Source organism: Thamnophis sirtalis, unplaced genomic scaffold, assembly GCF_051295495.1.
Source record: "Thamnophis sirtalis isolate CommonGarterSnake01/CBP01778 unplaced genomic scaffold, rThaSir2_p1.2 scaffold_1, whole genome shotgun sequence".
Lineage (NCBI taxonomy): Eukaryota > Metazoa > Chordata > Lepidosauria > Squamata > Natricidae > Thamnophis > Thamnophis sirtalis.
Genome location: NW_028261381.1, coordinates 122689249 through 122710388, shown reverse-complemented (window position 1 = coordinate 122710388; position 21140 = coordinate 122689249). Strand labels below are relative to the sequence as shown.

The following is a 21140-nucleotide window of genomic DNA, read 5'->3' as shown; positions in this document are numbered from 1 at the left end:
CATATGACTAAGTAACACAGTGGCGGGATTCAACATTTTTACTACCAGCTCTGTGGGTGTGGCTTGGTGGGCATGGCAGGGGAAGGATCCTGTAAAATCTCCATTACTTCCCTACTCCAGAGGAAGGATACTGCAAAATCCCCATTTCCTCCCGATCAGCTGGGACTCGGGAGGCAGAGAATAGATGGGGGTGGGGCCAGTCAGTGGTGGTATTTACTGATTTTCCGAACTACTCAAAATTTCCGCTACCGTTTCTCCAGAACTGGTCAGAGCCTGCTGAATACTACCTCTGAAGTAACACTTCTAGTTCCATCAGCAAAGTGAAGCAGTTATGCTCATATATGGGAAAGTCTTCTAAACAGTCATGTCAAATCTTTTGAATGATGTGGCTGCTTTAACATTTCAAGGAGTACATTGCTTGCATCAATGCATTTTGCAAATTTCCTCTTTATGCTGCCATATATTGATAAGAAGATAAAGGTCTATCTACTTCATTAGTTTCCAACTTACCTCCAATTTTTTCCATACAATTTCCTTATTCTCTTGGTGTTGTATATCTTCCATCAGCTGCTGTATTAAAGCTGATTTATTTGTGAGAGTTATTTCATTTTTATCAGAAGCCTGACATGTTGATGGCTTTTGTGGCCTATCTTCTAGGTACCTTTTCAAGCTAGATGTACAAAGTTCTTCATCAGAAATTATATCACTAAGAGGGCCTGATTCAATGCTGTCTCCTACTGAAGATATGATGTCACTTGAAGAGCTTGGTGAAATTCTACCTAACCTTTTGTGCTTCTTTTTGACCTGGTAGGTTGGGTAAACTTCTGAATCTGAATTCATTTCAGATAGTTCCCAGTCATCAATGTTTTGAATAGTTTCTCCTGGAGATTTCTGTGGAAGCAATTTTGTCAAATGTTCTAATTTCAGAGCTAATACTTCTGTCTGTTTGAGGTGTGATGGAAGAGCTAAGTATTCATCAGAGCCATACCAGGCATCACCTATTTTATTTTCTGTGCTGGCATTATTTGGTGAAGGTGAGTGGGTCTTTTCAGTCTTGTTTCTTTGAAGAAGAGGGAAGGGAGATACAGCCGGATCTGATCCAGCTGAAAAGCTGCTGACTTGGCTATGAGTGGGTGAAGCAGATGGTTCTCTTTCACTGCAAGACTGGCCATTCAGTTCTTCTTGTTTGTACGGTTCAGAAGAGGTTGACGTTGTATCACTTTCTGTTCCTTCTATCGAGTGCATGCTGCCAGAAGAAACTCCATTTTGTAAAACCAGAACTCCTCTTTTACTCATCTGATTGGTTGGTGTAGTATTTGATACCATTTCAGAAATCCTGCAGGATGCCACCTCCTCAGGAATGTCATGTGACTTCTTGCACCTCAGCTTCTGCCTTCTAGCATTGTCAATTGACCTACTTAGAGCCATGGACTTTTCTTTGAAATGATTTTGAATTGCAAACTTGAGTTCACTTATGTTGTGTAAACAATCGCATGACTGACTTATGGCAGAAGGGCAATTATTGTATGCTGTTTGTAATGCCAGGCAAAGCTTGGATCGATCTGGTGGCTCTAGCAGTGAGGGTGTGCTCTTACTGATTTCTGTCTTAATCAAAGAGAACTGATTGTTTATATCATCAACTATCATGTCTGTTTTAAATATGTCTTCTTTGAGAAACAAGCCCCTCTTGGGCAAGGTGGGCTGTGTGGGTGAATCCTCATTGTAGTCAAAACCACCCTGAATTGATCGCTTGGGCGTTGAGTTTTCACTGTGAGGGTGATGATTAGCTTTTGCACCACTGGAGGACACTGGATTCGGCTCCTGTTTTATTGTTTCTAAAACCTTCTTGTGGCCAAACGAGACAGCCGGATCCTCAGAAGCTACTTTACAAAAGGGTAAGTGCTCAAAAAGATGAGTGAGTGAAAGTTCAGTTGATATAGTTGATGATTCTTTGCAGCTTTGGCCATCCCCCTGCAGCTGATCTATTGATAGGGGTAGGTGTATTTCTTTTGTATTAATACTTTCACTGCATTTGGAAGCACCTGAATCTGTTGCTACAGCCAGTAATCCCACACTTCTAGTAAGTTCTGGAAAGGCTTTGTCCATTTCACTACAGCTCCAAGACTCTAAGGATGTTATTTTAGCTGGACTGGAAGTCATGTCCCCAAGAGCACCAAGCAAATCCTCACTTGGGCTGTAGTCAGACAGTTCAAAGGCAGTAATTCCACAGTCTAGGGATAAATAATTTTGAGAGCATTTGATAGTTAGCTGTCCTGAGTCATCAACTTCTGTTAAAGAATCAAGACGGTCCTGTAACAAAATCAAGAGAAAAAACAGTTGTGCTTATGATTTTTAAAATCTATAATGCTAAACCTTGCAAATACAGAAATGGGAACAGTTAAGGGGGAATGTCCTCTTGATCTTCAGAACATTACTGATCATAAAATTATCACATTGCTTTATGGATTTCACTGAAAATGGATAACATTAATTAAATAACGAAGAACGCAATAATGGAAGAGATTGTCCAGTTGTTGACAGCTTTAAATAATTGGTGTAGAAGTGATGTGCTATGCCTGGATAATACTGAATGGAATGTGAATGGCAAAAAGTTCATGAACCAATGTTTAATGGAGCCATATGCATTAAAGTCAGTCCTGATGGCATTTTATTATATTATTCTTATTTATTACTATCATGCAAGGAACACAAAATAATAATTATTCAGAACTCAATGTATAACCTGGGTTAGTTGTATATCTTTACAACTTCAGATAGAATATTTCTTTATTTCTCTTTACTTGTATATATAGAATATTACAATGTTTTGATTTATTTCGTAGTCTTTTAAAAAAAACTCATCTTGTATTATTCAGTTGCCACTTAATTAAGCAAAAAATAAGCTTCTATTTTCTGCCCTTTTATCCCTTCTTCAGGACAGGAATATGAGCTTAAAACTGGGAGAATCCTTGAATCAGCCTTTAATTTTTAAATGAATATTTTTTTTAAAAAAATGTCTAATACGTGTGGATAAATAATGTTTTAATTTTAACCTAATATTCTTTTGTGGGTAGTTTAAATTTTTAAAGACTGTAATCAAATCAAGTGCAAATATTCAAAACTTTCTATAAAATTTCATAAAAACAGATTTGGAATTATAACAGATCACCTGCCAATATTTATGTTAATTTATATTATTGTGTAATTGCCATAATAGATTTGTATAATTTTTAGGATAGTTCCTAATTCTAATTTAAATCAAAGGAATACTAGGATATTATGATTATTAAATAAATATGTTGATTAAAAAAGGTTTTAGCAGAGGCAGACATATAAAATACATTATGATAGAAATGGAGAAATATTGTATCCCCTACATTTTTACATCAAAATTCCCCAGGTTAAAATATGTTTCTGGAGTACTATTGGAGACAAATATTGTACTGTATTTCCAACTTGTTTTTCCTTTTCTTACTTATACTGCAAAGAGTGTTGAGAGCGAAATAGTTGTTCTCCTGATACATGCCATGACTTGGATCCTGTAACACTTTCCTGACCTGGTCTTGCCCTGCTTGTAACCCTGTGAAGTGAGCAAGGAACAAGCTTTCCTTATTCTAGTATTTACCCCCCTGCAGCAGAACTATGAAAACTATTTCTGATATTTGACACAGGACACAAAACAAATTCAGAGCCAAAGAATATACCTGTTTGTTGAAAAATAGTCCCAAACACTTATTTTCTTCTTAGGCAGCACTCTCCTCAATAGTGTGACTATATTTGAACCATGTCTGTCCATCTGTCTCTCTCTGTCTCTCTGTCTCTCTGCCTGGTATCTCTCTGCAAACTTGTTTGCATTTTTTAAACTCTCCTGCTTCAGAGGAAATCTAAGTTCCAATAAATTCATCCTATCCTTATGGGAAAGATTTACCCTTGCTCCATCTCCCAAGTAGCATTTCATTTTGGTCATTTTAAGAATATTGCATTGTACTGTTTCTTAATGGGGAAAAGTTCTTACATATGAGTTTGTGGCATGTTACTCTCAACGGATTTGCTGGGATATATTATTCCACAGAATGAATAAATAATGGTTGGCTGAAATAGCTACTGACAAAACAGACTGAAAAATTATTGGCTGAAGGGTCAAATATATTTGTGAGCCACAGATAATGAGGACTGATTGTTTTTAAAAGTGGATGACTTTAATGTGTATTGTGAATGAATGACAAATGAAAGGGAGGTGGTATGACAGACCCTCATTCGTGTAACATTTAAAAATGAATATGTGATGTTTGAGATCATGTTAAGATAGGAAAACTGCAGCATGATAAAAGCCGTAAGTGCAACACAAAGCCATTTTTAATTAATTCCACTGACCACTGGAATTCATATTTACAGCGTGTCTCCAAATGTGACATTTACTTCTCCCAAGACACCCAGGAAAAAAGAAGTGCCCCCCCCCAGGAATGCAATGCAAGATCTTAAAAGTCAAAGACATAGAGCAGGTAGGGGATTGAGCCGTGTTTTAACATTTGGGGGGTTAAGTGCAAAGTACTGATAAATTTCTTTAATGCCCAAAAATAAATATTCATATCTAACAGTGCTTGGAGAATAGCTTTGGAATGTAATATCAAATTTTAGTCACTTAATCATTCATTTGATAATATAAGTCAAAGAGTTTTTTCCTCTGAAACTATGGTTGTAGAACTTGTTTATTTACAACAGTGAATTGGAATTTCAATCAAAATTAGATCTAAAGAAATGGTGGGTCAGGGGCAGATACCAACAGGAAATGCAGGTGGGAGTGGAATAGATTCAGTTTCAGAACCAACCACTCTCTTCTAATCTGCTTCTGAAAAAACTGTGAAGTAGTTTATATTTTTATCATTTTTATCAAGCTTCTCTTACTTAAACTGTAGTTGGTAGGAAGAAAAAGAGCCAAACCAACAGTTCTGATGAATTCTTTGTAAATGTATGTATATATTTATGTATAAATGTATAATTTAAATCAAGTGAGAGTTTGTGAAGCCAAAATTTAGATTTGTGCAGATCTTCCGTGATGACAATTTGTATTCTATTTCTAAACAGCAGGCTCTCAATTGATGCGAGTGAATGAACACATCTAGAAATGACTTTTTGCCTGAATTCATATTAAATTCAGTATTCTGTTTAGGAATCAACTTTGAAGTTAATAAAGGACTTAATACTATTCAATTAGAAGATCCTTCTATTCCATACTATGAAAAAGTCTAAATCTCTTGCTATAGGCATATAGAGCATCAGATGGTTCTCTCCATGTTTATCTCTTTAATTAATTGACAAAGTTAACCGGAAGGTTAACTTATGAAGCCATCATGAAGCACTGGATTAGTTCCACTGTCATCCTACAGTCCCTGCAGAATATTGGTCTATCAGAGCCAGAGCAGGAAAAAGTGAAAGACATTATATTTAGTGAATTAATTTCCAAGCATTTCTACAGCAGCACTCAATATTTTAAGAAACTGTTACACTGTCATGCATAGGTCTTTGATGGAACAGCTTAGAAGGCAATGTCCATTTAAATTTGATTCAATGTTTGTAATTTGTAGTGATCAGTTAGATAAGCATTGTGCACTCAAGAAAGTAAGAACTCATCGGTTCATATATAATTCCAAGAATTAAGAACATAAGAAGCTATGATATGTTAGGCTGAGGTCCACTTTAATCCTGTATTGTTTCTCAAAATGGCCAACCAAATGAAACTGGGTGCTTATTAGCAGAAAAATGAGGTACCTACTTCTGTAGTTGTTCCCCTGAATAGGCCTTCCAGTCTGGAGGAAGTATAAACTCTTCACATCAAATAACCTTAGATAAATCTGATTTTTGTACACATATCCAAATTAGCAGCTATCATCATACCAAGGGAAAATTAATTCTGCAAATTAATTGTGCTTTATGTGAAGATGTGCTTCCTTTTATCTGTTTCAAATCTTCACCCAATCAGTATTTGGACCATTTCACCCCAGTGCTTCCAGACAGAGAGAGAATTTTATTCTTTCTTATTTTATACACCTCAATCTATGTTCCTCTTGAACTGACGTTTTTTTCCAAGATAAAGAGACCTGAACATTACAGCCTTTCTTCATAGAGAAGATATTTGAGTTATTATTATTATTATTATTTGAGTTATTACTTTGTTTGATCTTATCTACCTTTTTTCAAGGTTTATTATATATCCCTTTTCAAGCTTCATCAAAATGTTTGTCTTTTTCCCCATGTTCTTGATAGGGCTATTATTTTGAAAACATAATGACATAAACTGGCTGAAGAAGAAAAGGACTCTGTGTGTGTGTGTCTGTCTGTCTGCCTGCCTGTCTGTGTCTCTCTCTAAGTCAGTGCAAGTCTTCAAAAGAGCATAGGGCCCTACAAGAGCTGGTGTGTATATGCTGACAGAGAGAATAAAAGTATTTTAAATTAAAGGACCAGATGTATAGAATTCTTACATGACAATGTGATTCCAGCTGTCTATACACTAATGTTATGATTTTTCAGCTGTCCCTAGGAATAGCTCAAAGCTTGCTTTTTGGTGAAAAAAAGTTTATGGTAGCAGTGAAATAGGGCAGAATCTAAATACTCCAAAATAATGTTTATCCATAGGACTGGTATGCAAGAATGTATGTGAAAGATATTCCACTTTTGAAAAAATTACAATTTAAATGAGATTTATGACAGAGGTTGTTCAAGTTTCAAGAAAATCTTGCCTATAATGAATGTGTGCATATTTGTGTAATCATGGGGAAAATATTACTTGTGGGTTAATACATTCCCTTAACAGTATTGTTAATGTGAACCTGTACGCTTCCATTAAGGGAATCATTATGATTGATGTATCTACCTCTGTGTTAATCGTAGGGAATAAGCAATGCACTTAGCTATCTTTACAGCTTAAGGTTACAATAGCTTTTTGCTTTTAGCTCTACAGTTATCTCTGAAACAGCCACCTCAAAGAAAATACATTTCATTTCAGCTGGATCAGTCACTCTGAAGGAAGGACTATAGTGTCATTTTTTTTGCTTTACTAAAGCAGACTGATACTAGAGTTACCTCATCTGGCCTAAACCCAACAGATTCTGCTGCAAATTGATTTACTTGCTTTAATGAGGGTAAAGTAGGCAAACAATTCTAGGATTTAGAATTCAAAAAGGAATTTCTTATAGTTACTTGCCATACCTCTTTTGTTTCTTCTGTAAAAGCTTGCAAAATATCAGTTTGCCTCGTGTAATTTCCATTGGCATCTTGCAGTCCCTGAAGAATTCTCTCTCTCAGAACCAGGACAGAAACTCGAAGCTGATGCCAAAGAAACTGTACTGTGTGGATGTCAACAATTACATTGACCGAGTAAGACAGAAGTTTCAGGGAAAATTCAGTCTCTAGAAGAGCATGGATTTGTTCAACATGATCAGAGATATCTTCACATATGTCCTGCGGCAAGAGAAAAAAGAAAATATTACCCACAACTATTTCAAATTCCGTTCGTTCGTTTATTCAGTTATTCACTATATAAAAGGCATAAAGATTGTGCCCACAAGCACACACACATACACATAACATACACACATAGAATGACTTAATATGCACATAAAATCAAAAGCTCATTTTTGATATTTTATGAACTTCAGGAAAATTGGTATCTTTTGTACTTTTCAGTAGATTGTAATGGTGAGAATAACTAGCAACTTGATAAATCAAGATCTAAGCACACTATGGTTTAAATGCTGTGATCTGTTCTAAAAACCTGGAAATAGTATACCATCTCTTTTAAAAGATGTACATAGGTTGTTATGTTAATGAGAACTGATTGATTTTACCCTGTTTCCCCAAAAATAAGACCAATAGGGCTTTTGAGCACATGGACTAAAATAAACCGTCCTCCGGAAATAAGCCATCCCTGAAAATATTGCAATACAGCAGCAGCCATGAGGTGACCACGCTCGCCGCCTCCTGCAACTCAAAAATAATAAGACCTTCCCGAAAATAAGGCCAAGTGCTTATTTCTGGGGTCAAAAGAAAATAAGACCCTGTTTTATTTTTGGGAAAACATGGTAATAGCAGTGAAAGCTGTTTTTAGCACTGTAAATATAATTATAATCCTTTAGTAAATAATACTATTGGCTTTTTTCCCCCAAAAAATTGGTAATCTTAGAAAAAACAGCATATATAAGAAAGCTTACATGATGCTGATATAAACTTATTTTGATTACCTCCAACTCTAATTTTGTGACATCCAATGCTAAAGGTTGTCTACTGAGCTTGAGCTCTGTAACAAACAAAACAGCTAATAATAATATCAAGATAGCATAATTACAGTAACTAGAATGATAATGCTGAGGAACAAGTACTGTCAAGATATCTAAGTAATTCATTAACAATGACAGGATGTAGTGTTTTTAGATTGCATGTTAAGAAGCAATTATATTTCTGTTCAATAAACTTTTCTTCTGGTTTGGATCCTCCATCCAAACATTAAATGCCTTCTACATCTTCCCTCTAGGTAAATCCTGCACCCCATACAAGCCATGTTTGCATCATGTGTCATATTCACAAACTTATAAAGTGTCACTGTTCTACTTTATATTTGTGAACATCTTTGTTTTCTTAATTGAGGTGTGTACATTAATTTGTCTCAGCTGACCAACAGAATATTACATAGGTCATTTAAGTGTATACTACCAAATTTAATATTTCTATTAAAAATAAAGAACAATGGATGTTAGTTGTTTTGAAACAATAAGGACTTGTTTATTCATATTAATGAATATCATATTTGCATGTGTGCTGTCAATTATTTAGGTATTTGTATCAAATTATTTTAGATATATTTCTCAAATAATTACAACAAATGAATAAGATATATAAGTAATTTCTCTGACTTCGACAGATAAGAATCATTAAACTTATTCCTTGGAATAGATGACAATAATAAAATGAGTATAATCCCCATGATATTTTATATTTTGCATGAAATATGCAGATAGGAAAATGTGTATTTATAGAAAAAAAATTAAAAATTCAGTATACAGTTTTGTAAGTTTGGCTCAAGTTGAAATGATATATTTGAAACAAAAAAAAATGCTATTCTCAGTTAAAGAAGGAGCTGTTGATTCTTTGGACTAGTATTTGACTAGTACTAAATCTTGGAAATCTTCACTTACTGCAAATTCTCCCCCTTAGTTGTTTTTGGAATATTTAGAAATAATATATTTGTATTAAAAATAAGAGCATATTATTTCTGGGAAATGCGTTTTGATCCTTTTTCTAAGCTAATTTGATCTATGGAATATATTTTGGAGTATATACCCTGGTACCTTTAGTTAATTAGATCCTTTTGGGTTAAATATAATACATTTACCATATCTCTTAATTTGACCTATGGGATACACCAGATATCTGCCTTTGATTGATCCAGGACTGCCTTTGATGTTTGAAAGAACAGACCACAGTTTTTCCATGATTTATCTCCTATCTAAACAGGAGGTTTCAGATGAAAATTACAAGGAACAGCAATAAAGCCTATGGCATTAGATGGCAAGGCAAAATGCATGATATGACTCTGTTGGCAAGAGTCATCCATTGATTTGGGTCGAGATAATAATGTTGATGGTATTCAATGGTACCCTACCCCTCCAGGTTACGTTGCAAATTCTATGGAGGTCTTGAAACAGTATCAGGAACAGAGGTGGGTTCCTAGCAGTTCGGACCAGTTTGGCTGAGTAGGTAGTAACTCGGCTGCCCACGCCTCCAAACCAATTCTATCAGCAGCGCCATAGGCACTGCCATCTTTGCCTTTGCTTCTGTGCATGCGCATAAGCAATTTTTCACTACTACACATGGGCCCGAAGTGCGTTCCTGAGCGAACTGGCAGTAAAAAAATACGGAACCCACCCCAATCAGGAAGCTATTAGGGACTAGTTGAAGGAGTTCTAGAAGATAAATCTGCTGTTTATTCATAAATATCATTTCCAATTTGTCTCTATATACAAGTTGTACCAATGTGAGGCCTACAGACCATTATAAAAATTACATTAACTGCTTCAATTGGTTGCTGTTTTATTTATTTATTTATTTATTCAAATTTATATAGTCACTCATCTCACAAAAAAAGTAACTCTGGATGGCGTATAAACAAGTTAAAAAAATAACAGTACACAAATAACAATTATTTAAAACATTTTTTAAAATTATAAAAATGCAGCTAAAAGATAAATAATGGGTGAAGAGATATCAGCAGCAATGGAGCTCCTCAATAAACACTTCCTAATTTATTTGACACATGACCAGAGGTGGTATTCAGCCAGTTCCCACTGGTTCAGGCAAACCGATAGGAGAAATTTGATCTGGTTCACTGAATCGGTACTGACCTCTGGCTGGCCCTGCTCCCACCCCGGTTGTTTGATCAACGCTTGTCTGGTCGATGCTCATCCCAGCTATCCCAGCCCTATATATGTTGCCTTCGCCATGTGGCCCATCTAATCACCTCACCAGTTGCCTCCACACCTCACCCACTCTGCTCAGCTTACCAAACGTAAGCATGCTGCCCATTCACCCTTCACCTTGGGTCAGGGTCCAGGGTCCAGGTCTGCACCATTCGGACTTTCCTGGGCAGGTCTTTCCAGCACAGCAGGCAATGGGCTGCGCGTGCATGGCCGGTGCGAAGAAAAGGGCAGCGATGGCAATGGCTTTTTTGGCAGACCTCTGATAGTTTTCAGCAGCCTCCAACCAGCCACTGTTGCTGGGAAGTGGCTGGCAAAGAGGCGTCAGCTGGGAGGCTTCTTGGAGTTGCACCGAAAAAGAGAACTTGCCTTCCGGAGTCTGTACCAGCTGCTGTGGGAGGAAGGTAAGTCCAAAGAAAGAGGTGATCATGGGGAAGAAGCGGGGCTAGGATCAGGGCCTTTGAAGGAGTGAAAATGGGACTGGCAAAGGGAAAGCAGGGCCTGGACAGCAAATAGGTAGATAGGTAGAAATTCATTTTTTTTCCTACTGGGTTCTGTGGGCGTGGCTTGGTGAGAGGGCCATGTGATTGAGTGGCCATGGCCATGAGTGATGTTGAGTTGGCCATGCCCACTCAGTCACATGACCCCCCCATGCCACACCCACAGAATCAGTAGTAAAAAAATTGAATCCCACCACTGCACATGACCTTTGAACATTCCTAACTACAATAAAATATTACTTGAGAAAAATTAATAGGATATATTGTGATTGACTTATGTGTCCTGATTTTTTATATAACCTGGATTTGTATGAGCAGCAGGAATCTGCTTACTATCTGCAGATCCCCAGAAAGATGGCCCAGGATTACAGATGGTGTCCAATATTCAAAAGCTCATGTTCGTCTCTTGAACACTTTCCTTCTTAATCCTAATTGCTGATTTCCTTTCTTCAAACCTGTTTCAGTTGTTCTTTTCAAAAGGCAATGCAGCTTACATAATCCTAACTGTAGAAAAGGGACGTTTGTTGTCTGAATAGATTCATACATGGCACAACCACTTAGTTAATTTAGCCTAGGTTTTGGTTGTTTTAGTTCCTGCATAAAGTCATGTAGCATAATATAAAGAAAAAAATGTTGGTTGGTTTCCAATCCGCTGCAGGTGAAGAACATTAAGTTTCTGCAGAGTAGATAAGGATGGCATAGATCATGACAGCATGCCAGACAAAGCATGCATGGCATCTTTGCAAATAAACAACAATGGAAGGGTTATCAGAAAGTATTGAACAATTAGGAAGATAGATTAGTCAAGACATACAATTCTTACTGCCATTATGCATTAAATCTTCAAGATTGAAGCTTAGACAATTAGAATTAGGATTTCAAGTAAATAGTAATAGCACTTAGACTTATGTACTGCTTCATAGTGCTTTACAGCCCTCTCTAAATAATAAGTAAATCCTCATGTGGTACACAAAGTACAAAAAGAAAATTGAATAAATTACATTACTGATTCTGATCTCTGATTAGCCTTCAATTTTTGTAATAAAAATATGTGGTTTAAGAAACCTAGCCATCAATCATTAGCAGAAATTCTGTCCCCACGTTGTTATTTTTTATTCAAAATCCATCACAGATAGTAATCCCAGGACCAAAAAATACTTTCTTTGCTAAAAATTATATCCACTTTATACCAGTTGCCCGAGTTAAAAATTTTTTTTGTTTTTTAAAATATAATTTATCAAGCACAAATTTGCAAATCTATGGATTTGATTTTGTAGTATATACAGAACCATTTAGAGCTATGGAATTTCTCAACACATCAAAGCCAGCCTTTTCTATTACACCAAATATCCACTTAACCTAGTCTACGTAACAGCTGAACCAATAATTTACAGTTGCTACTATCTATCAGACAAACCCTGTGCCAACTTCAAAAAACTCTAGTATATAAATACTTTTGCAACAAAAGCTTGAACACTGACAAAGTCTGTTTACCTCGAAGTTAGTTCTAGTGAATTTAAATGTCTGTTCTCAGAAATAAAAATATGGATTCATAATATTTACTCGTCTATTTTTTAATCACATATTTTTTAGAAAAACTAAGTGATGATGGAGTTGTTTTTTTCTGGAGTTATTACAGTGCAGCAATATACAGCATATAAAATCTAATAAAATATAAAAACTTCCAGGACTTCATAATTACAGAATAAGAATGCTGCAAATAAATGTATGGCTTTTAAAAGATTTACGCATTTCATAAGACATGCTTACATGCAAAACAGATTTTAAAGCATGTTTGCTTAATTAATTTCATTTAAAATTATAATTGTTTCCAGGAAGAGAAATTTTAAGGTGAAATCATGTAGGATTGCTGTTGGTTGTCCTTCTTGTTCTTTGATTAAGATCACCTGATTTCTGATGGAATTAATGTTGCTTTACGGATCTAGTGCCATTCCATTGAAATGGTGGAAATAAGCATGGCTTTATATCAGAATAAGATACTGTATGTCCTTGAGGTATAAAAATAATAAATTGAGCATCTGCAGCAATATATATGTGCAGACAATCACCTACCAAAACTTCAGATTGCCAACAATAATAGGATAACAAGAACAACAAAGGAAAGAACAGCAGCATCTCTGATGGATCTCAGCATATTATGCTTGGATTAGTAGATGTCACTAATCGGTTCCTTCTATTTGCTCTTCTTTGGATGACCATTTTGGACTACCAGGACCTAGGTATCATTCCTAGATGCATCTTTGATCTCTTTGCAATAATAATAGTAACATTTAAATGGTGTCATTAAAGTTATGATGATCCAAAAATAGGAAAGAGATCTTGGAGTAAATGTACATAATTAAATGAAGGAGCTGAATGTATGCATTCACTGTAAAAAAGACAAATTAATATGTTAAAAATAATAGGAAGTGCTACTGAAAATAGAGATGCCAAAATCATATATTCTCTTATATTCTCATCTATCTATCTACCTATGATGCCAATATCATATATTCCCACCATGGGTCCGGCTGCTGCTACTGCTGGTTCAATCAGGAACGCGCCGCCCACGCACATACACTTTGCGTGCTTGATGCATAGTACTAAAAAATGCTTCTGCGCATGTGCAGAAGCCAAAAACAAAATGGCAGCTGCTGAGAGAACCAGTTTGGGGGCAAGGCAGGTCTGGGTCGCTGCCGGTTCCAGTGACCCAGGCCGCCAAGTTACCTATTCGGCCGAACCGATCCGAACCAGTAGGATATATATTATCTTATATATTCTCATATAAATAATAACCTGATTGCATCTGGAAGTGTATGTGCAGTTCTTGTTGTCAAATCTCAAAAAGGATATATTGGAGATAGAAAAGATTCAGAGCAGTACAATTAAGATGATTGTACTGCAACAGTTTCCCTATGGGGAAAGATTGAAGAAAGGAGCTTTTTAGTCTAGAAAGATGGAAAGTAAATGAAGAAAAGGACAACCAGCTGTAAGCGGGTAGTGCTTAGTGATATCAGTGTTAAATGCCTGTTGGAAGACCAGGTTAGAAACAGATCACCATGGAGAACAATCTATGTGTCACTAAGAATCAACAACAACTTGATGGCACATTATCTTTTTTTTTTTAAGAAAAGAGGTGCATGAAAGGAGAAGCGACTGAGGTTTACAAAAGTAAAGTATACACAGTGTTGATAGTAGGATGAGTTATTTTTTTCTTCAAAAGCACTAGATCACCCAATGAATCCTGGAAGATTCATCACACATAATAGGAAGTATTATTGTTTTGATATAACAAACAATCCAACTTTGGAATTCATTTCCTTGAGATGCAATTCTGGCTACAGCGTGATTGGAATAAAAAATGGATTGTACTAATTCAGGGAAGTGGTGGGGATCGATTAGCTTTGATGGCAGCAAGACTGTTTCTGAAGGCTATCTGCTAGTAGAATGGTGGGGTTCTTTGCACAATTGGTTGGTCACTGTGAGAACTGCTGGACTAGATCTAGATACTCAGGGATACAGGGTAATAAAGATTTCTGTTTGCATATAATTGAGAAAGAGATTAAATAACATAATTATCATACATTGGGCATGATCATAAGAGCACAAAAATTATAAATTTTACAAATATGTTTGTTTTTATCTTAGTTGATATCTTATTGTTTTGAAAGAACAGCCATTGTACATGCAGTTCTGGCAAGCAGGCTCTCTAAGACTTCTTTACTACTAAATCTAACAGAACTAGACAGGAATTCACTCTGTGTCAGCTGCCCCTAGAGGAAATGTGCCAAGTTGATGGAATGAAAGATATTTCCGGGTGAGACAACTATGGCCTTGAAATAATGAGGGTTCAAGTAACAAACAGAAAATAAAAACCCAAATAACAAAATGGCATACTAGTCATGGTGTGTGTGTGTGTGTGTGTGTGTGTGTGTGTGTGTGAGTGAGAGAGAGAGAGAGAGAGAGAGACAGACAGACAGACAGACAGACAGACAGACAGAAGACAGACAGACAGACAGACCATGGGCAATCTGAATTTAACTCTGTGGGGAAAGAAGAATTTTAATCAAGCTGAGTTATTTATAACTCAGTGAATATTAATCCTGCGGGGTTTCTAAGAAAGAGGGGGAAAATATGCTTCATGTAAAACTGATTGTTTTTTTATTCCACGGTCACTTCAATTTCAAATGTGAGATGTCTGGTAATGCCTTTTGTTTGGATTCCCCCCCCTCTCCCAACCGAATCCACATTTTTGTTTCATATCAGGTTCTGAAACTAAAGAAAAATAAATGTATTTCTCTTTCTGTACTAGCTGTAAAAGTAGTCTTCGGCTTACAACCATTTGTTTAGTGAACATTTGAAGTTACAACAGCACTGGGGGGGGGGAAATGACTTATGTCTGGTTTTCACACTTACGACTGTTGCAGCAACCCCATAGTCACATGATCAAAATTTGGGTGCTTGGCAACTAGCATGTATTTATGACAGTTGCACTGTCCTGGGTTCATATGATTACCATTTGTAACCTTCCCAATAAGTTTCTGACAACCAAAGTCAATGGGGGAAGCCAGAATTGCTTAACAACCTCATGATTAGAGATGGTATTCAGCCAATTTGGACCAGTTCACCTGAACTGGTAGCGGAAATCATAGGTGGGCCTGCCCACCCGCCCTGGGTCTATGCCGTCTATTTAGGCACATTTTTGAAGCCGGGCATATGCACATAAAGCTGGGCGCGTGCATGGCGAACCAGTGGTAACAAAATGTGAAACCCACCACTGTACATGATTCATTTATCAACTGCAGTAATTTGCATAGCAACTGTGGAAAAAATATTGTAAAATGGGTCTCAACTCACTTAACAACTGCCCTGCTCATCAATGGAAATTTTAGACTCAATTGTGATCAGAAGTCAAGAATTATTTGTAGTCATAGACATGCCATGCAAAAATGATTTATCTTGACAGCTAAATAAATAACCATTTCTGGTAAGATCTTCATTAGATAAATCTTTCCTAAGATTTTCCTAAGCCAGGTAGAAAAACTTAATATGCATTGTATTATTAATCAGAAGATTTAGTTCTCCAGGAACAATATTTTCAAAAGTCAGCAGACAATATTCCTCTTTCCTATACTGTCTCATATATTCTTTCATTTTCACCGTAGCTTTGTATCACTTCCATTTAAAGCTGATCAAATACATTCCGTCCCATCTAAGCTACTGTCATAGACAGAATTTTCTTCCTTTATCAGATCCCAAGATAAAAATTAAATTAATTATAAGAATATCATTAGTCCCATGGTTATTTAAATCATAAATAATAACTCATGGAAAATATAAATGTCTAAGAATTCCAGGCAGGAGTTTATGACTATGGAATCGTCTTATGTCAAGTGAAATTCTACCACTGGAACTGCCCAGACTGATGGGAATCAGAGAGTACGTATATACTTGAATAAATTATATGGGTAATCTACAATTAGATTTGAAAAGACTGGTGAAAACTTAATAATGCAAGTCCTAGCTGAGGACTTAAGCATCTTAGGATATAGGCAGATCTTATAAGCAACTCCCAGAGTAAACAAAAATAAAAATAAACCTAGGGCAGGGGTGGTTTTAACCTTACCTTCACTACTGGTTCGCAAATGGGAGCTTGCATGCATCCACGCAAGTGCCTGGCCTTTTGTGCTTGTCCTTTGCTCAAAAAACTCCCTAAATAGGACGAAATAGACCCACCCGCAATTTCCGCTACTGGTTCAGGTGAACCGGTCCGATTTGGTAAAATACCACTTCTGTCCTAGGGTGTTCAGATCCAATAAATTCAAATTTCAAACTATCAAGTGTTTTTCCAAGGGCTCCAATCATGATTGGTATAACAGCAAATTTCTTTTTCCATAAGCATTCAGCTTTAGACTGCAAATTCTGGTACAAATTCTGGTAATTTTTAACAATAATTTTACTAATAGCAACTTCAATGAACCAGACTTTCTTTTTTTCAAAGACTGTTATATCAGGCACATTATGAACAAGGGGACTTTTTGTTTGGCTTTGGAAGTCCCCTAAGATTTTAGCCCGTTCATTTTCCAAAATTTTCTCAACTTGATAGCCCCATTGGTTCTTGACATTTTCAAATCCAACCCCCTGGCAAAGTTTCCAATAAATAATTTTGACATGTTGCTCAAACCAACTATTGCTTACAGTCGGTTTGTGAAATCTTACTGCAACACTGATCAAATGGTCAATTATTTCATCCTTTTCACTAAAAAATTGTTATGGATGGTTGCACAGTCAACCAGTTGTTTAAACTGGATTTGGCATTTTTAGCCACTTATCACTTATCAAATCCTTCCCAAGAATCTGGGATAGGCAGATGTTATTTTTATTGTTATTATTATCAAACTATAGCATTTCCTTTAATATATATAATATAACCTCCCTAGGCAGGGGGTTGGACTAGAAGACATCCAAGGTCCCTTCCAACTCTGCTATTGCATTTTGTGTGTGTGCGTGCGCACGCGCATGCGTGTGTATACATACATACACACTAAGAAGAGTTATATTATGTTATATTATGACAAGACAAATGTGCAAATGTTATTATAACACATCTGCTTACTATAGAAATGGACATGATGGATCATTATTGAACTAGATAATTGATATCTACTAATTGACTTCTGTAAACTTTGAATAATATAGTAGACACACTAATAACATAATTGTAATAAATTATATCCACAATGTTTTATTAGGAATTTGTTAAGATAAAATAAAAATGATTCTCTAATATTTTTAGGCCAAACTTTACAGCCAAGACAATGCAGTTGTATATAACAGCACTATTTTTAATCGTACTTTGAATTATAAATAGCCAAGCAACACTGTTCTAAATCTTGCTAAAATACAAGTATTATTTTTCACTGATATTAATCACAGAAGAATGAATCTTTAGATCAAAAGCTTTGCATCCACAGAAACTTGAAAACCTACCCGGAATTTTTTTAAAAAGGGTGCTATGGCAACCTTTCAAATATACTTAATCACACAAATTATTAAGATCATGATAATGTCAACCAGTTACCATGGAAACTTGATATATTGGCTGTTAAAACAGAAAGAAAGGGGGGTTGGAACTTGTCTTTAACAAGATAGTCTAATGTACTAATTCCTTAAACACCCTGTAATACAGTAATTATTTCAACGTCAAGTATTGTTGACAGAAATTACAGCATGCAAAGGAACGAAGAGCTAAAGAGAAGTTCATAGACATGAAATACGATTCTCTTGAAAAAGCTACCGTACCAAACAGCATCTGCAAAGGTTATACTTTAAAAACTAAGGTTCACAGATCTCTTTCCAGAATCTATGCTTTGTTAATTATTTCCCACTACAAGGTATCCTACCTTAATTGTTTTGAAAGGAGAATTTTCATTCATCTATTTAGCAGAAGATTAATAACCCCCCTTCTTCTTCTTCTTGGCCAAAGCAGTTAATTTGAGTTAGCGATTCAGGAAACATGCCAATGTAAAATCCAGGCAAATCACGGTTGGATCCATTTTCAATTGTCAGGCAATAGCTTTTGATTTGTAAGAAAAGCAAATTTAAAGTATAACCTTTAAAAAAATTGATGAGCGCAACATTATTCCTGAGATTAAACCTAGCTGTTTCTTTGCACAGCAGTTTCTGAGCTACTATAACACTAGAATGTTTTCGCTGTCATAAAGATCTCTGACTCACCGGCCACTTGCCACTTGAAATTAGTTGGGTTATTTTAGTCACTGACATGCATTCCAGAAGAATGTTAGCAGTGCACCAAGATGGCAAAAAGGAATCTAATATAAATCGGTCACTTGGTTACAGTACAAAGCCGATAATAAAGTTTCAAATTTGGATTTATTTCTGGAGAAAGCATTTGTGTCTTGATATGTCTGCAAATTTATGCACTCTGGCTTAGTAATAAGCGCGGCTAAACTGTGGGGAACATAGTTCTAAGTAAACAGTTACAGGATTTATATGACAAATCGAAACACTGAAAAGCAAGTGCCTTCTGCAATCTTTGGGATTTGTGAGCAAACATGATCTGGATTTTAAAGCAAAGCTGGAGAAGTTTTGAAAGCTCTGAGATAAAAAAAAAATTCAGAGCATCAAGATCAGAAGGTTGGAAACATTTGCTTCTCTTTTGCAGTGACTCACAATACCAGAAAAATACTAAATTCCCACTGAGAGCTGCTAGCTTTTTCAGTACTATATAATGGTGGTGAACTGAACTGAGAATAAAATGCTGATATATTTTTCAGCTCTGATGTTCTTGCTGCTTCATTAGAGGAGAAATGCCAAACTACCCTGCGGATATTTTATATCAACAAAGCAAAATTCATTGTAATACATCCTTATTTCCTTGAAGGAAGGAAAACCAACAATTTGGAGGTGGAGGGTGGGGAAGGGGGAAAATGAAAACTATTAAATCTAGTATTTTGAACTGACTTAATCAAAATTCTTATAGTGTTGTTTAGTTTTTGGAAAGAAAGGTTCATGAAAAACAGACCACTGTAGAAGTTTCATCTATGGCTTTCAAGACTAATATTATGCATTCTGAGCTGAGATACGCTATCACTCTCACATCTCAGCTGACATTTCAGTTGTATAATATAATTGATTAAGTAGAACCAACGTTTTGAACTAAACCATTTTCTTCATATCTTTCAGAAAAGCACAAAGTAAATTCAGTAAGCCTGCTGCAATAAAGTATCACATTGAATTTTCATTCCCCCACCCCCACCCTTCTGAGAGATTAAACAGTCAGACAGATTAGCTTTTACCCTTAAGGATTTAATCAAATGATTTTTTTAAAGTGTGCAATTTCCTGCAAAAAATAGTGAGGAGACTGGCTCAGCTAGTTCCTCAGCCTCACCATCCATCTTTGAAAGGATGATGGTTACATTCCTTTCATATCTAAGCAATGGGGTTACATCACTCTGAATGAGCTATATAAAAACAGCTGTTGCATTCCACATTTGTGGACCTTTATCTTATTATTCAGCTGTGCCTTCCAGACAAGTAGGAGTGCAATGAAATGGAAACTACTGGAACAGGCAGGGCAGGATCATGCCAGGACTGCAAGTGAAGAATTAAGCTGCTGTACTTGGAGAGTAAATAATAAGTACAGCCACGTGAATACTAGTCCACCTGATAATTAGAATTTTGTCTGCTAGGAAGCTGTTGCATACTGTTCAGTGTGTCTTGCATTTGCCTTTGTACAAGCTTAGTTTGCTTAATGCAAGTGTGCGCATCATCAAGGATAATTATGACTCCTCCTCTGATGGAGAAGAACCATGTCATCCCTGTGCAGCCCTATTAGTTAGATTTATTTTCTGGTATAACCATAGAATTAAAATTCATTGAGAGTTCAACCTTTTTCAAAAGAATTAAACTGAAGCCAGTTTCTTATCACACTACGCATATCAATAATCTCACCAAGAAGAACATATGGAACTAACCAGATTAGCAGTGGAGGCACCATGCCTCCTTCTTTAATTATAAAGATACTCCAAAATTTCAGACAACAACATGTGGAACATCATGAATATGTTTGTGTATGGCAGTACAGAACAGGCTTGCTGTGCTGAACTATTGCCTCATGTACTGGAAGGAATGTTTGTATAGGGGAAAATATATTGTTTAGCAAATGTTTCAGGCTGGCTATACATTTAGAAGCAGCTTCAGGCTTATAAAACTGTAGTACTGCAAATTAATTATAAGTAACATCATTGGTGATATATGTTTTTATCTGCAAGTTTAAAATGTTTACTGATATTTTTCTAAGTGTATTTTATATTCCTAGATACCAGCTTAATTTAATTTAAATTTCATAGATTTTATAACTTGAAAATGATAAATTAAAGTAAGATTAAAAAATATCAACACAAAATCTACGCATTACATCTAACAACTGCTTTTCAATTATCACTATCAAGAACATAATTATTAATGTGTGTATTTAACCTCTATTTCATTTCTTTCTGGCTTCATTTACTGTTTCTTCCTGTCTCTAGTCATGGATTTATAATATCCCATCTGTGCTAATAAAATAATCCACATACTTTCATCAGAATTCTCAACTTTTAGATTGCATATACCAAAGAGTCACAATCAAATATGAGAATGGTGACAAATT

General features: G+C 35.9%; 1 protein-coding gene across 3 annotated transcripts in view; it reads right to left on the bottom strand.

Moving 5' to 3' along the window:
- Positions 1–21140, bottom strand: part of AKAP6 (A-kinase anchoring protein 6) — a 267040-nt gene that overhangs the window by 190606 nt on the left and 55294 nt on the right. For 2 of the 3 annotated variants that reach the window (XM_087723435.1, XM_087723439.1), the window contains exons 3-4: positions 7207–7458; positions 511–2310 (exon numbers count right to left, since the gene is read on the bottom strand). In XM_087723435.1, the coding sequence (XP_087579561.1) occupies positions 511–2310; positions 7207–7458 (2052 nt within the window). Of the gene's footprint in view, positions 1–510; positions 2311–7206; positions 7459–18369; positions 18629–21140 lie in introns of those variants that run through there. The other variant, XM_087723448.1, reaches the window with a different exon arrangement.